The sequence below is a fragment of the Chanodichthys erythropterus genome, chromosome 16 (assembly GCF_024489055.1).
Source record: "Chanodichthys erythropterus isolate Z2021 chromosome 16, ASM2448905v1, whole genome shotgun sequence".
Taxonomy (NCBI): domain Eukaryota; kingdom Metazoa; phylum Chordata; class Actinopteri; order Cypriniformes; family Xenocyprididae; genus Chanodichthys; species Chanodichthys erythropterus.
Genome location: NC_090236.1, coordinates 24,005,479 through 24,020,323, shown reverse-complemented (window position 1 = coordinate 24,020,323; position 14,845 = coordinate 24,005,479). Strand labels below are relative to the sequence as shown.

Genomic DNA, 14,845 nt, shown 5'->3' with positions numbered 1-14,845 from the left:
TAATTTTAATGAGACAGTTCATGAAAGTTGTAGCTTAAAATATAAAAAAGTTATAACTTGATACCTTTGTTTTATTAAATAACAACAAGGCATGCAGAAAATGATATATTGTGGCATTAAACCAATGTTTAATGAAAACACCTTGTATTTGTTGTTGTTATTGTACTAAAAGGTCAAATGCTAAACTACTCGACAACCCGTTTTGACCGATAGCGCCATCTAGTGGACATTACGAAAACTTTATAGACCAAACATTCAGCAGTTGATCACAAATAAAAACTTTAAAAAGTTTTTTTCATATTTTATTTGGTTTATTTATTTTTAATTTCCTACTATTCCGTGCTGCTTTTGACAACCTAAAACTTTATATTTGTTTTATTTATTTTTTTGTTATTTTATATAAATTAAAAAATGTAGACATTTACCCCTGAAGTCTTAAAATATGTCCGTGCCATTGTTTTGACTCAAGATGAACACCTTAATGTTTTTTTTTTTTTTTTTTTTTTTTAGTATATGTTTATAAAAGCTATTAATCCTGGATTAGGCTAAGCCCTGTCTGTGAAACTGGGCCATAATTTTTCTTTTTGCAATTGATTTATGCTGTATTTTTATTTCCTGTTATTTATTTATACTTTATTTAGTTTTCGTTCAGCCTCTTACAACATTGCTAATTTTAATTAGTATTTCCTATTATTTATTGATTTATTCATAGCCATCTATGGACTATGTTTATTATATTTCATAGCCAAACTGCTGTCTAAGTAGGCAGCACACTAGGGTTTGAGACACATCCGCTGGCTCTCGTTGAGTTTGTCCTTCCTCCTCACACTCACTCACTCACTCGCTCCAACAGCTGCTACTCTACGCTAGCAGCTACACTACTGACAGATACATCACAATACCCACACCAAACAGCCTTAACACAGTTTTACGCGTGTATTTTTCATTAGTTATCTTTCCAGTTGCGGAGTTTTACATGGACTACACGCTTATCACGACAAAGCGAGCTGAATTCATAAGTGTTTTTAGCCGGACGGAGAGAGGCTACAGCAGGCTAATCTGTGTTTGCTAACAGGCTTCAGTTCACACTGAAGGTTTGAAACATCAGTGTATTCATAAACACACAGACATGGAGTTCAACGTTAGACGACTAGCAGCGGACGCGGGCACTTTCCTCAGCCGTGCTGTGCAGGTAATGTCTTTAAATGACTTTAAAACCCTGAAGATGAGGCGTTTAGTTTCTTGTGTTTGTTTTTAAACTGTTTTTATTTTCTTAAAACGACAGTTCAGCAAAATTGACAGTTGTGTGTGTGTGTGTGTGTGTGTGTGTGTGTGTGTGTGTGTGTGTGTGTGTGTGTTCATTTACACACCCTCATGTCTCTCACTCTTTTCTGAGGAGGTGAAAAGCAGATTATAGACTGACAGCCGAAGTCACCATTAAAAGTGAATGCTGACCAAGACTGTCATTCTGCCTAACATCTCCTTGTGATGCTTTACAGAAAATACATAGTCATTCAAATTCATTAGTTTAGAACAACATGGGGGTGGTGATAGATAGATAGATATTAGGATTTGTTCATGTCCCTTTAAGAAGAAATAAAACTGTTATATATATATATATCTTTTTTTTTAACGTTTTGTCGTATGTTACTACAACATTATTGGTTTGTACTAGATATATTAAACTGATATATTAGTCAACTGTAATAAGTCAAATCTCGATTTAAAACATTTTATTTTAGGATATCTTTTACTTGATTATTGGTTTTATTTTTATATAATATAAATATATATATTATGTATATTAGATATAACAGTATTATCACTTTAAACTGTCATAATAAGTCATATGTTAGCCAGAAATGCTGTTTAGGTCAGCATCTCACTAGGTTTTGGTTTTGAGACCACAGCTGGAACGTGTGAACTCTAACACTGTCAGCTGTAAAAAGTTATATGTAAACTGTACTGCTTTAGAAAACTGTTTGCAATCTATGTAGTTCACAGAGGAGAAGTTTGGGCAGGCGGAGAAGACTGAGCTGGACGCCCATCTGGAGACCCTTTTGGGTCGGGCAGAATCCACCAAACACTGGACAGAGAAGATCATGAAACAGACCGAAGTTGTGCTGCAGCCAAACCCCAGTAAGAAGAAATGCATGTGATTAAACAGGACTGAGGTAGAGAGGAAATTAACTCAGGGTTACAGTTTGTGAAATCATCCCGCTATTGCAGTAACTATAATTGCAGGAGAACAGTGTTAAGTTCCTTGCAATGGGATTAGGACCCAGCCCTAATGATGAGTATTTTTAGCTGTTCAGCCAGGAAGTCAAAACAATGTGGGTTTTATCTTGTATTTATGATCTTAGATTGTCTTAGAAATAAGAAAGAAACATATCTCTATCTTTATTTTGGCTTTTGGCGGTATAGAGGTTCACTTTGCTTTATTTCCCTAGCAGCTAATATCAGCATATTCTTCTTGGCAAGCACACAAATCCACAGTAACCATTTGTAAGATATTTGATGTTCAGCAGCAGTTATTTGTGCCTGTGGTTGACAGGCCTTGCTTAAGAGGTTGCATGTGGTCTCATCTGACTCTTGCTGGTCTTAATTGAATTTGTCTGATGCGTGTAGATGTCCGGATGGAGGAGTTCCTTTACGAGATGCTAGACAAAAAAGTCCCAACACGTGCCAACAACCACGAGTTGCTAGGGGAGTGCATGATCGACTCGGGACACGAGTTTGGACCTGGAACAGCGTACGGTGAGCTCATTACATGATCTCGTCCCACTGACCCTGACAGTCTCGGCTAGTTTTTGGGGTTATGAACATATCTGTGAAATTATTGTGGCGTCACAAAAAGCAAACACGCTTCTTCAGGCATGCAGCTTTATACTTTTATACTCTTTATACAACTAATACGTATTCCGGTTATGTATCTAGAGATATACTATACTTTTTAATGTTGTTGGAAGAAGTCTCTTAAGCTCACCAAGGTTTAATTTATTTGAATGAATGAATGAATGAGGCAGAATGAATGATAGCGCTTTCATATGTACTAATGTACACCCAAAGCGCTTTACAATCATATCAGGGGTCTCTCCTCATCCACCACCAGTGTGCAGCATCCACTTGGATGATGCGACGGCAGCCGCAGTACAACGGCGCCAGTGCGCTCACAACACACCAGCTGTAGAGAGAGAGTGATAGAGCCAATTCAATGGATGGGGATTATTAGGAGGCCATGATTGGTAAGGGCCAACGGAGGGAATTTGGCCAGGACACTGAGGTTACACCCCTACTCTTTACAAGAAGTGCCATGGGATTTTTAATGACCACAGAGAATCACAACCTCAGTTTAAGGCCTCATCTGAAGGACGGTGCTTGTTACAGTACAGTGTCCCCGTCACTATACTGGGGCGTTAGGACCCACACAGACCACAGGGTTAGCACCCCCTGCTGGCCTCACTAACACCTCTTCCAGCAGCTACCTGGTTTTCCCAGGAGGTTTGCACAGTACGGTTTGGAGTTGACTCGAATCGCGACGGAGGGCGGACTGACCAGACCGATATATCTTGTAGAAGATATATCAGTCTGGCCTTGCCAGGCAAACTAACCAGGCTCAGCCTTGCTTAACTTCAGTGGGCAACCAGTCTTGGGTTACAGTGTGATATGGCTTTGATTTAAAAAAATACAGTAAAAACAGTAATATTATGAAATATTATTGTAATTTAAACTAGCTGTTTTCTGTTTGAATATATTTTAAAATGTAATGTATTCCTGTGATGTCAAAGCTGAATTTTCAGCATAATTTCTCCAGTCTTCAGTGTCACATGATCCTTCATAAATCATTCTAATATAATGATTTGATGCACAAGAAACATTTCTGATTATTATCAATGTTCAAAACCATTGTGCTGCTTAATATTTTAGTGGAAACTGTGATACTTTTACATTTTCCATTTGAAATAGAAACAGAAGTTTTATAACATTATAAATGACTTTACTGTCACTTTTAATGCATTAAAAAAATCTCAACATTTTGAACAATAGTCTATATATAAGATACTATATAGTCTATAATGCATATAGGTTGAAAGATCCATGAAGTGTGGCTCGCAATGTACATCTAAATACTCTTTGTGTGCTCCATTTTCTGTGAATGTAATTTCAAGCTAATGAATGTGTCTTAATGAATGTGTGGGCTGAGATGAATGTCCTCTCATCCTCTTATGTGCTGCAGGTAGTGCTCTCATTAAATGTGGGGAGACTGAAAAGCTGTTAGGCAGTGCAGAGAAAGAATTCATTCACAGCTCCGCCATCAATTTCCTCACTCCCTTCAGGAACTTTATTGAGGGAGATTTTAAAACCATATCCGTGAGTATCAGCATACCACTGAACATACACTACCTTTGACCATTATATTATATTATATTATATTATATTATATTATATTATATTATATTATATTATATTATATTATATTATATTATACATTTCATCTTTAAAACTGTTGCAATTTTCTGATGTTGTGTTCTTTCCTTACAGAAAGAGCGCAAACTGCTTCAGAATAAGCGTCTAGATCTAGATGCAGCCAAAAACAGAATGAAGAAGGCCAGAGCAGCTGATGCTCGCTCTGCAGTTAGTATTTTACACACACACACACACACACACACACACACACACACACACACACACACACACACACACACACACACACACACACATATAGACACTTGTATATGTGGTTTAGTATAGGTTTTTTTTAAGCCATTTGGTTTACGAGGACACAGGAAGTGTCCTCGTAAACCATGTTTATGTTGTAAGACCAATATCATTATACACATTTGTGTCCTCATAAACACACAGATAATGTAATAATAAGCAGCTTTTTTTCTGGCATTTCCAGGTTAACCATACATTCAGTTTTACAGTTTATTCAAATGAGAGACGGGTTTTGAAGAGTGAAAGCTGTTTTTCATCTTTCCCTAAGCTAGCCGCCAGCTCTCTAATGCTCTTAGCGCAGTGTAACTGAGGTGATGCTTGTGTTAAATGCCCTTTTGCGTGTGCGCTGCAGTCTTTGGATCTCTAACCTCTCTTATTTTCCCCAGTTCTCTCTCATTATGTCTCTCTCTGTCTGCTTGCCTGCCTCCATCCGAAGGAGCTGAACTCAAGCCCTCCGCTGGGAGAGGAGTATGTGGCTCACTTTTCTTACATGCTCAGCTTCTTGCATGTCAGGTGGCTAAAGGTTTGTCTGCTGTGTCTAATAAAACATCTGCCCTCTCTTGCCCTTCACAAAATTCATCATCTTTGGAAAGAATCATTCTGTGGGAAGAACATTTTTACATTCAAAAAAACACATCTTGATAAACACATGCTTGTATTTCTGTCTAACTGAACAGAAATAGCTGTGCTAATTCATGTGTTTTTGTTCACTCAAGATGTGTTAGCCGCTAAATGCGCTCCTAATTTGTGTGCTTAACAAACCATTTATTTCACTTTGAGGGCAACAGAATGCAGTTAGTGTGTTTGGTGTGGTTATTTTTCTTCTGACCATTGATAATATATGAGTCTGGGTCATCTGTGTCTGTGCAGTCTCAGCTAACAGTATGATTTGCATTAAAAGTACACAATATCACCATGAGGTGAATGTGTTTGTGTTGTGCATGTGCTCATACATTAATATTTTTATGACAATCTTCTTCCCATTGTTACTCATCATAAAAGTGAACAGCTCCCTGTTTTGGTTCCTCCCAGTGAATGTGTCTGTGCATGAATGGTGACACAATTAAACTTATCTTACATAACAGCTCCAGACGGTTATGAAAGTTGTTGATTGTGACGAGTGATAAGTTTGTGTGGTTTGAGTTGTTTCCTTGACCTGACAAGTTTGTTACTGTTTCTAAATGCTGGCCAGCTGTGGGCTGAGGAGGTGCAGCAGGTGAGTGCGCTTCAGTCTTTCCTCCCCGAACCCTGTTGATGAAAACACAGCTTTTGTCGGGGAAACGGAGACAGCTGCCCTGTTATCTTTGCTAGTGCTGTCTGACATCAACTCACCCTGCCACGTGAATGAGGAACTGTTTTTACACACAACTTAAACGACACACTTGTGTCCAGCAGAGGGAGCTCTAAAGTTGTTTATATTCCCACCTGCATCTGTCACATTTACTTGCACAGAAAGCAGCATAGCCTAGACATCCATCTGATTCTGAGCCTATTTGTGGGGATATATGTGATGTGATTTTTTTTTGTGTGTGTTTCCATCAGGCAGAGACAGAACTGAGGATAGCACAGAGTGAGTTTGACCGGCAGGCCGAGATCACCAGACTTCTGCTGGAGGGTATCGGCAGCACTCATGTACGCTCACACATCCTTTGTGTATATCAGTGATTCCTGCGCCACTGCAGCAAATCCAGCACCATGGCAAAATAATGCTTTACCCAAGTTAAAGAGCCAGTTCATCCAAAAAGGGATTAATTTACTCACCCTCATGATGTTCCAAACCTGTGTGACTTTTTTTCAATGGACACCTAAATGGTTTGTTACCAAATTTGTTCCGAATATCTTCTTTTGTGTTAGTCAGAATAAATGAGGGTGAGTAAATGATGACAGCATTTCTCTTTAAGTTGGGTTGCCCAATCCTGTTCCTGGAGATCTACCTACCTGCCGAGTTCAGATCCAACCTTGGTTCAACGCATGTCCATAATTATCAAATGCTCTTGAAGATCTGGGCTGTATCCGAAATCTCCTCCTACAGTATACCCTCATTCACTATTCCCGACATTAGTTCACTGACTAAAAACAAATGAGTGAATTCGAACACTGAGTACACCAAAAGAGCTGCCACTTTTGCATAGTTTGTGCTTGCTGTTTATTAATCACTTGAAACTTGGCAAACTGGCAGCTGTAGTAGCAAGATGAAAGGATTCATCTTGAATTCTGTCATGGAAATTATGTATAAACCTTAGATAAACAATTTAACAATCAATTAAATGAATTTATACCTGTTTTATTTTACACTGTACGCCGTGGACAAGACATTTGTAAAATGAATGAATGGATGGATGATTCGGCTGCAGGCGCCATCTTCTGGCAAGATGCGGGAATTCATTCGGCATGCGACTTTCGTAGTGCATTATGAGTATTCTCTAGCCATTGAACGTACATCAGTTGTACACTCGTTATTGCGGTGCATTGTGGGATTGAATGAGTGCACTCGATAATGTCCGCCAAGGTTTCGGATACCACTAAAAATGGCTGTTCCCTCAAATAGTGCTCTATTTAAGGGTATCGGGGGCGATTTCGGACACAGGGCTGGTTCAGTTGTGTTCAATCAGGGTTGCAGCTGAACTTTGGTAGAGGAAGGTAGATCTCTAGAAGCAGGATTGAGCACCCCTGTCTTTAAAGGCCAATTCACACCGCACAGACAAACACCAACAAACAACTTGGCTGTTGGATTTAGAATTTTATGAAAAATAACTGTCATGTTCACACTGCCCCAACAACAGACAGCAACAAAAGCTGATTGAACGTTTACTCGGGTGTAAACAAACCCTGACCAACGCCAACAGACACCGACAGGGGGAACACAATGATTCAACAAAACCCACATACGTATTTGTTGCCGTTTGTCTGTGCGGTGTGAATTGGTCTCAAAGGCACATTATGTAAAAGTTTTGCAGTAAAATATCCAAATACCACTAGGCCAGTGTTATATATTTTGTTCATTTGAGTACTTACAATATCCCAAATGTTTCCAACTATTTGTAAATCATGAGAAAATTGTGATTTTAACCAAGGATAAGGGACGTGGCCGGGAGTTGTCTGTCAATGGCGTCATATCCGCGTTACCCTCGGCTTCTGTTTTTATTTTGTAGAAACCATAGAAACACCAAAGACGCTTTAATATATTGCATGTTTTATTAGACAAGGGAACAACTGTTTGGTTACATTCACAGACAGAAACATCTGATTGTGGCGATTTTTTTTTTTTTTTTTGTGGTCGTGGCTCCAAAAACTGTGGTCCTTCATCGTACAATGAGAGATGTTCAAAGATGGGCGTTTTTATGGTCTTGCAACCAAAGATACATTTTCTAATACAGTTTGTTTGCTGCTACGACCTATGTCTACTGATTAGCCAATAAAAATGTATAATGAAATGGCGTATTGATCAACGAGACATGGCGGTAAAAAATTTAAACTACTTACCTCAGGCTCCATTTGCCAAATTGCCTCCATTTTGCCACAGTTGCCAAATAGCGATTCATCTTGCTTTATTTGTTTACCACTAGCGCATGCTGATGATGTTTTATTCTTCTATACTAAATTGCGTCGTAGCCACCGTGTTATCATCATACAGTCTAGACCTACCCAAGTTTATTAGATCCAAGTCGTACAGTGTGATTTGTAATGATCTTATAGAAGTTTGAATTGAATGTGATAAATCCTGCAAAACAACAGAAAATTACACCCTTTTAATTGTGATGTCTTCATTGCACAGTAACAAGCATACTGCATGACTAGTTTAAATGAGTTTGCAAATCAATGACTTGTATGAGCCATTTTATTAATGAATCAGTTATTTAATTAATTAGTCAAAAGACTCTTAATCATGGCTTTTTCATTCTTTGAAACAGTCTTAATGAATGACTAATATGAGCCTGTTCTTTTAATGAATCCGTCAAAAGATCCTTTGTATCAATTTGTATTAGTTTTAATGAATGACTCTTAAGAGCCTGTTTTTTTTTAATACATCAGCCATTTAATGAATCAGTCAGAAGGCTCTTTCTTTGTGTCAATTTTAATGAGTGACTCTTATGAGCCTGTTTTGTTTTTATTTTATGAATCAGTCATTAATGAATCTTTCTTTTAACGAATCAGTCAAAAGCTCATTCTTTTAGTCAGTGATAAAAATCAATTAATTTGTCAGAACAGATTGAACTACGTCAAATGATAGATTCTGTGGGAAACACTGATGTATATGTCTATTTTATGTATGTGATGTGCACTGACGGCTGTTCTCTCCTTTTTATGATCAGGCTCATCATTTACGCTGTCTGAATGATTTTGTGGACGCTCAAGCTGCATATTATGCCCAATGTTACCAGTACATGGTCAATCTGCAGAAACAACTGGGAAGGTTGGCTCACATTTATATCTATGATACATTTGTTTGTTATATATATATATATATATATATATATATATATATATATATAATATATACACACATACACACACCAGTTCCTCTGTTTTCACCCTCAGTCAATTTGTGATGTAAGCATATGCACATAGTTATTTCTATATTTAAACCACCAGTAGTAACTGTTCCCTTATCTCCTCCAGCTTTCCATCCACGTTCACTAATAACAATCAGCCGAGTGGCAGCTCCTCCGCCAGTGTCTCAGTTCCCTCGGCACCACCGGCCGCCTCACTTCCCACTCTGCCACCCAACCAGGCCTCGCCCGCACTCAACGAGCTCCGCAGCACCTCGGGCACCCGCAAGGCCCGTGTGCTGTACGACTACGACGCTGCCAGCAGCAGTGAGCTCTCTCTGCTCGCTGATGAGGTGCGCCTTCATCATCTTACTCAAACCGACATAACATGAATCATTCTAATTTTTAATTTGTATACGTGTGCACATTTTTTCTGTCAGGTAATCACCGTGAGCAGTGTGCCAGGCATGGACTCTGATTGGCTGATGGGGCAAAGGGGCAATCAGAAAGGCAAAGTGCCAATTACTTACTTGGAGCTGCTCAATTAAGATCAGCGAGAAGTGCAAAAGAAAAAAAAATTCAAATTGCACATGTGGGTTTGACAACAGTAACACTCCAGATGTGATCTGAGAGGATCAGAATTTAATGTAGCGCAAAGCAATATAGAAAAAAGTCTTCTACACTGCCATGTTCTGTTGTGTGAATGCCTCCTCTGCCATTGGAGGGGCGTTGTAGTAGCCTTACAGTTACGAAAAGCAGTCCGAGGTTGCAAATTATTCATCGGATTCATGTGCCAACTGATTTTTTTTTTTAATGCTAAACTAATTGATTTTGCTATAATGTGCTATGGTGCTCTAATAAATATTATATAAACAAGTGTGGTGCTGTTCAGTGTGATCTTTCCTTTGTCTTAAAAAAGAATTGGTAACACTTTATTGGTTACACTTCATTTTAAGGTGTCTTTGTTACACTGTAATTATACATTTAAGTACTGAGTAATATTAAGTAACAACATGTACTTGTTATAGGGTTACAATTAGAGGTTGGTTTGGTTTAGGGTTAGTTGCATGCAATTATGCATAATTTATAGTTATTATTACTATAGTAACTACATGTAACATATGCAACAATGACACTAAAATAAAGTGTTAGCGCTTTATTTTAGTGTCCTTATTACATGTAGCCTACTTACTGTAGTAATAACAGTAAATTCATAATTACATGCAACTAACCTTAAATAAAGCCTTAATCCAAACCACATAGTAAGTACATGTTGTTAATTATTAATTATAAAACGGATAGTTCCGGCCCTTGATTCTGATTGGTTGAGCCTCGTTAGCTGTTGTAAAATTCACGAAAACATACAGCTGACCGCATAAGTATCACTGCGCTACTGAGTGTGTACAAAGAGCTTAGAACCCAAAAGGCGAAACTCTTATCCTTTTTGGACAACAGCCACTAGATGGCGCATCCTATAGCGCAGCCGCCATTATGGGGTGAAAATCTAACTGGACCATACAATCCTTCACATCATACGCACCCAAAATCGGCGAATTTCACTGCCAAATCAGAAGCGCAATAGAACCGTTTTTTTAAAGTATCGGTAAAATTTTATGGCACCAACAGTAAATGTTGCATTGCCTATGTTTTATTTTACCAGTTGTGGAATCCAACTATTCATCCATCTGAGGTAAAGCAACTTTACACATTTATTCATAGTAAATTAATGATTAATAAATTTAAGATAATTTTTGCAGCGAACAATATACTTAATGGAGTAATAATAGTATTGCTCCACTATCTGAATTGAAATATTGTTACGTTACGTTTTAATGGATCTACAAACATAATGATCTTATAATACGTACGATGCCGTGTGCGTTATTGCATAATTCCCACTTTTGGACGCTTTTGCATTATCATTCAACGCTAGCTGCAAAATCAAGCTGTTATTTTCTGTTATTGTCCAACATTCCCAATTTTCCTGATGCGTGCCCTTAATTTAATTTCATATGTTGGTATTAATTAATTAGGTGTTTATAGTGGTAATACTGACTGGAAGAGAGCAAACTATACCTAAACTGACTGGGTTTTTAGAGAGCAAGTTTTGTGGAAAAAGTGGACTTAAACACACAAACTGTAAAAAGGATTTGATGATCACTAGTGATATTCTGTGTTGTCATCATTCAGATTGGATTTTAGCTTTAATGTACTTTTTTTTAACAAAGCAGCTGATATTGCCGATTCGCTTTCACCCCAAAATGGCGGAAACGCAGTGCTGCTGCTGGGCGCCGGTGTAGCAATGGAACGTTCTATTGACTTTAACTTCTTGTTAGTGTATATTCTTTGGAGTGTATGTTGCTGTCTTAGCAAGCTAAAGGATTAGTTAACTTTCAAATTAAAATTTCCTAATAATTTACTCACCCCCATGTCATCCAATCTGTTCGGGTCTTTCTTTCTTCAGTCGAAAAGAAATTAAGGTTTTTGATTCAGCCAGAATCGGGATTCGGGACAACAGTTTAGATTTTGGAACCATCGCTAATTTTCTAAAAAAAAGTTGTTGTTTTTTTCAGAGAATTTACTCAAATGTCTTGTCAATTATAACTGCATAGGCTAAATGACCAAAATCTTAACCCTCTTCTTTGGCAGTGAACTTTATCGTCTCATTAGGCTTGCCACTGCACCAAAATTGCCATAAACATAAACACAAACTGACAGATTTTTTTATAATCTTCCATATCACTTATAAATTATACAAATTTGTACTATAAGACATGATCAATTTCTTTAAAGCTGTTTTTTTTCCCCCATCACAATAATTTAAACTGCTTATAATTTTGACACTCTATTCCATCAAATTGTTAGTCTGCAGATCTAAAAAATATTATCATCATTGTCTCAGTCCCACTTATCTCTACTGTTTTGCAGAAACCAAAGTATTCTTTTACTCAAATCTCAACCCCTAGGTTACACTGACAGCCTTATAGCTGCTTCCTCCTTCAACCCTTATTACATAAATTGTATTTCTCTAGACATCTAATGTCATGCATGCATTTAATGGATGAAAAATAAAACTTGTATCAGTTATATTCACTCCTCCTTTGTTTGCCCACCGGCCTTCCATAAATTTGAGGGGTTTCTCTGGATAATTTACTAGTGACTTTGTCAGTGTGTCACTTTGTCTCTGCCGTCAAATAACATTTACGTTTATCATTCTGATCAAACAAAGAAGACAGTGTTTAAATTTAGACCCTCGGTTGAATTTAGACAAGGGTTTTTAACCCATGGACGGCAATCTTCAGTTTCACAATTCCAATTTATATAAATGTTCTTAAACATACTAATCCAGACAGTAATGCAAATCAACATCATAAATGACAAAAGTCATAATTACCATTAGTAGACAGAGCTGGATCTCCAATCCACTTAAAGCTCGTCCCATGTTCTCTATCATCTTTTCATCAGATTCATTCAGAATTATCAGCTTCCGTAAATTTTTTATTTCACTTAACCCATCTGTAATGGTAAAACACTCCTTCCAGAGGTTAATGGCATATACACACACTGAGGACAGAATATTTCCCCAAACTAACACATACTCATTGTTTGCTTTTGGTGTTAAATCTAAAAACATATTTAAACTTCACATTTTTCCTGTAGGTTTTACTCTTATTCAGTCTCAAAGCATTCTCTTCACTATAATTTGTTTTTTAGAAAAGTCAGCTGGGTTGTTTTGGCTCTAATATCTTTGTTTTGTTTAAGCTTTATCAGGCTGATAACAGACAGAGTTCCATCCTTGCCTCCACTCAAGCAGTCTCTCTCTCTCTCTTACTGCACAAATCTTTTCAACAGCCTCACAAGTCTGTAACTTAGACAGAATTTAATATTAAATTACTATATAGAACCCTTGGTCATTCGCAAAGGTTAAAATGTAAATGTTTAACTCTCAAATAGAAACCATTACCACCATCTAAAATATGTTATTCTAGAAGCCATGTTTGAGGTTATCTTTAGTTTAAATGCTGAATGCACTTATCTTTCTCTTGAATCTGCAAAAGCAGTCTTCATCTTTAACCACCACCATGTCTATGAATTATCCTATGCCATGTCTAATGACCTGCAGGAGTAAAAACTATAATATAGACACATTAGTTCAAAATAAGCACAGCCTCATGGATTCAGGGATTCATAGTACTGCTGAATCTGAAACTTCTATACAGTTCTTGCCAATAGAGCAACCAACATCATGTTAATACATTTTTGCTATTGTCTCCCCAGAAATTACGGACAATCACCTCGTGGTCTCAGTCGGCTCTTGAAAGCTCATTCCCATCAGCTCTTTATAAGTAATCTCCTTTTCCTCAGGGTCTTGTCCCCTGACATAGTTGCATCAAGTTGTGGACTTGTCACAATGAAAAACAAGCCATCCTAGGAATGCTGTTTCTCGTGAGTGGTATAGAGGAACATTTTTGGGACAGCTCCTCCCTTAATGATGCTGCTGGCCTCACAAACATCCACTCAACTCTCATACCCATCTCACATAAAACGCCTCCCTTCAGGGTAGATGCCCAGTGGCGGCGTGACCCCCTGCCTTAGGTTTTCCCCTGTCTGGCCAAAGAGGATCTCACCCGTCATTGAGAAATCACCTTGTGCACACTGGTAACCGCTCTTTCCCATCATGAAATCTTTGACAGTTTTCTTCAACAGAATCAGATGTTTTCTGGAGCTTAGGGAAGGTGCATTCAAGAGCCACCAGAGCCATTGGGCTGCCTAATAGTGTTAAAACATGGAGACGGGTTAATTACAGCAGTATGTAATCACTAAAATCCATGAGACATCTTCGAAGCAGCAACATAAAAATGCTGAGATTATACTCAGTGAAGTTAGTTATCACAGTCATCCATTCAGTGTAGTGTTCTGCTTCATCTGTAACCGGAGCCATCGGCCCTGCACATGGTGGTGACTAGGATGAGACAAAAAAAGTTACTGGTCATAGAATAAATTAGTCAAAATAGTCACTTCTATCATTCAAGGTCTGTATTACCATTTTAAAGACCTCTTTATACTCATTGAGTTTTCCTTTGACAAGTTTAACAACTAATTGCTCTCTTTATGGCAATCATTTCTTTTAACATATCTGTGCCTATGATTTTCAACTAAAACATAGTGCTTCACTATAAATAGCTTATCACTTATGACACAGGCTCAGATAGCAGCATTTAGCTGTCTTTGAATGATAGAAAGGGAGACTCTAGAGTCATTCAGGACTGTTACACTGCATTTTCATAAACTTGTAACATCAAACTTTACCTAGATCTTTTAACTCTGGCCCAGTTTAAGGCTTTGCCAGAATTGACATTCGTTTTCAAATAAACATCTTTATTTATATTTGTCATTTACCCACATATCAGGGAATTAGAAATCGTCTCGGGTTACAGATGTAACCCTGGTTCCCTGAGTAGGGAACGAGACGCTGCGTGGTAACGCATTGGGAACCTTCTGCGTGATGTCGTCACTGAAGCACTCATGTATCTAACCAATCGCGTAGCGAGACGTCAGAGACGGGTGACGTCACGGACCAGGAAACTATAAAGCATACCCGGATGCAGAGCACGCTAGCTTCTGGGTAAGTCTGA

General features: G+C 38.0%; 1 protein-coding gene across 2 annotated transcripts; it reads left to right on the top strand.

Moving 5' to 3' along the window:
* Positions 1–834: 834 nt before the first annotated feature.
* sh3glb1b (SH3-domain GRB2-like endophilin B1b) lies at positions 835–10,080 on the top strand. Of its 2 annotated transcripts, XM_067363553.1 has the most exons (10): positions 835–1,192; positions 1,998–2,139; positions 2,629–2,757; positions 4,238–4,371; positions 4,543–4,635; positions 5,156–5,242; positions 6,262–6,351; positions 9,033–9,133; positions 9,340–9,562; positions 9,650–10,080. In XM_067363553.1, exons 1-10 carry the CDS (start codon positions 1,130–1,132, stop codon positions 9,755–9,757), a joined length of 1,170 nt encoding a protein of 389 aa, XP_067219654.1. In that variant the 5' UTR covers positions 835–1,129; the 3' UTR covers positions 9,758–10,080. The 2 variants fall into 2 exon arrangements, with proteins under 2 accessions (XP_067219654.1, XP_067219653.1); XM_067363552.1 differs by lacking the exon at positions 5,156–5,242.
* The last annotated feature ends 4,765 nt before the right edge of the window (positions 10,081–14,845 follow it).

What these genes read in the sequence shown, in the direction of transcription:
- sh3glb1b (XM_067363553.1), top strand. Translation starts at nt 1,130, where the DNA reads ATGGAGTTCAACGTTAGACGACTAGCAGCGGACGCGGGCACTTTCCTC. An exon ending in TGCATGTCAGGTGGCTAAAG is followed by an intron (nt 5,243 to 6,261) that starts GTTTGTCTGCTG and finishes TGTTTCCATCAG; the next exon opens with GCAGAGACAGAACTGAGGAT. An exon ending in CTGCAGAAACAACTGGGAAG is followed by an intron (nt 9,134 to 9,339) that starts GTTGGCTCACAT and finishes TATCTCCTCCAG; the next exon opens with CTTTCCATCCACGTTCACTA.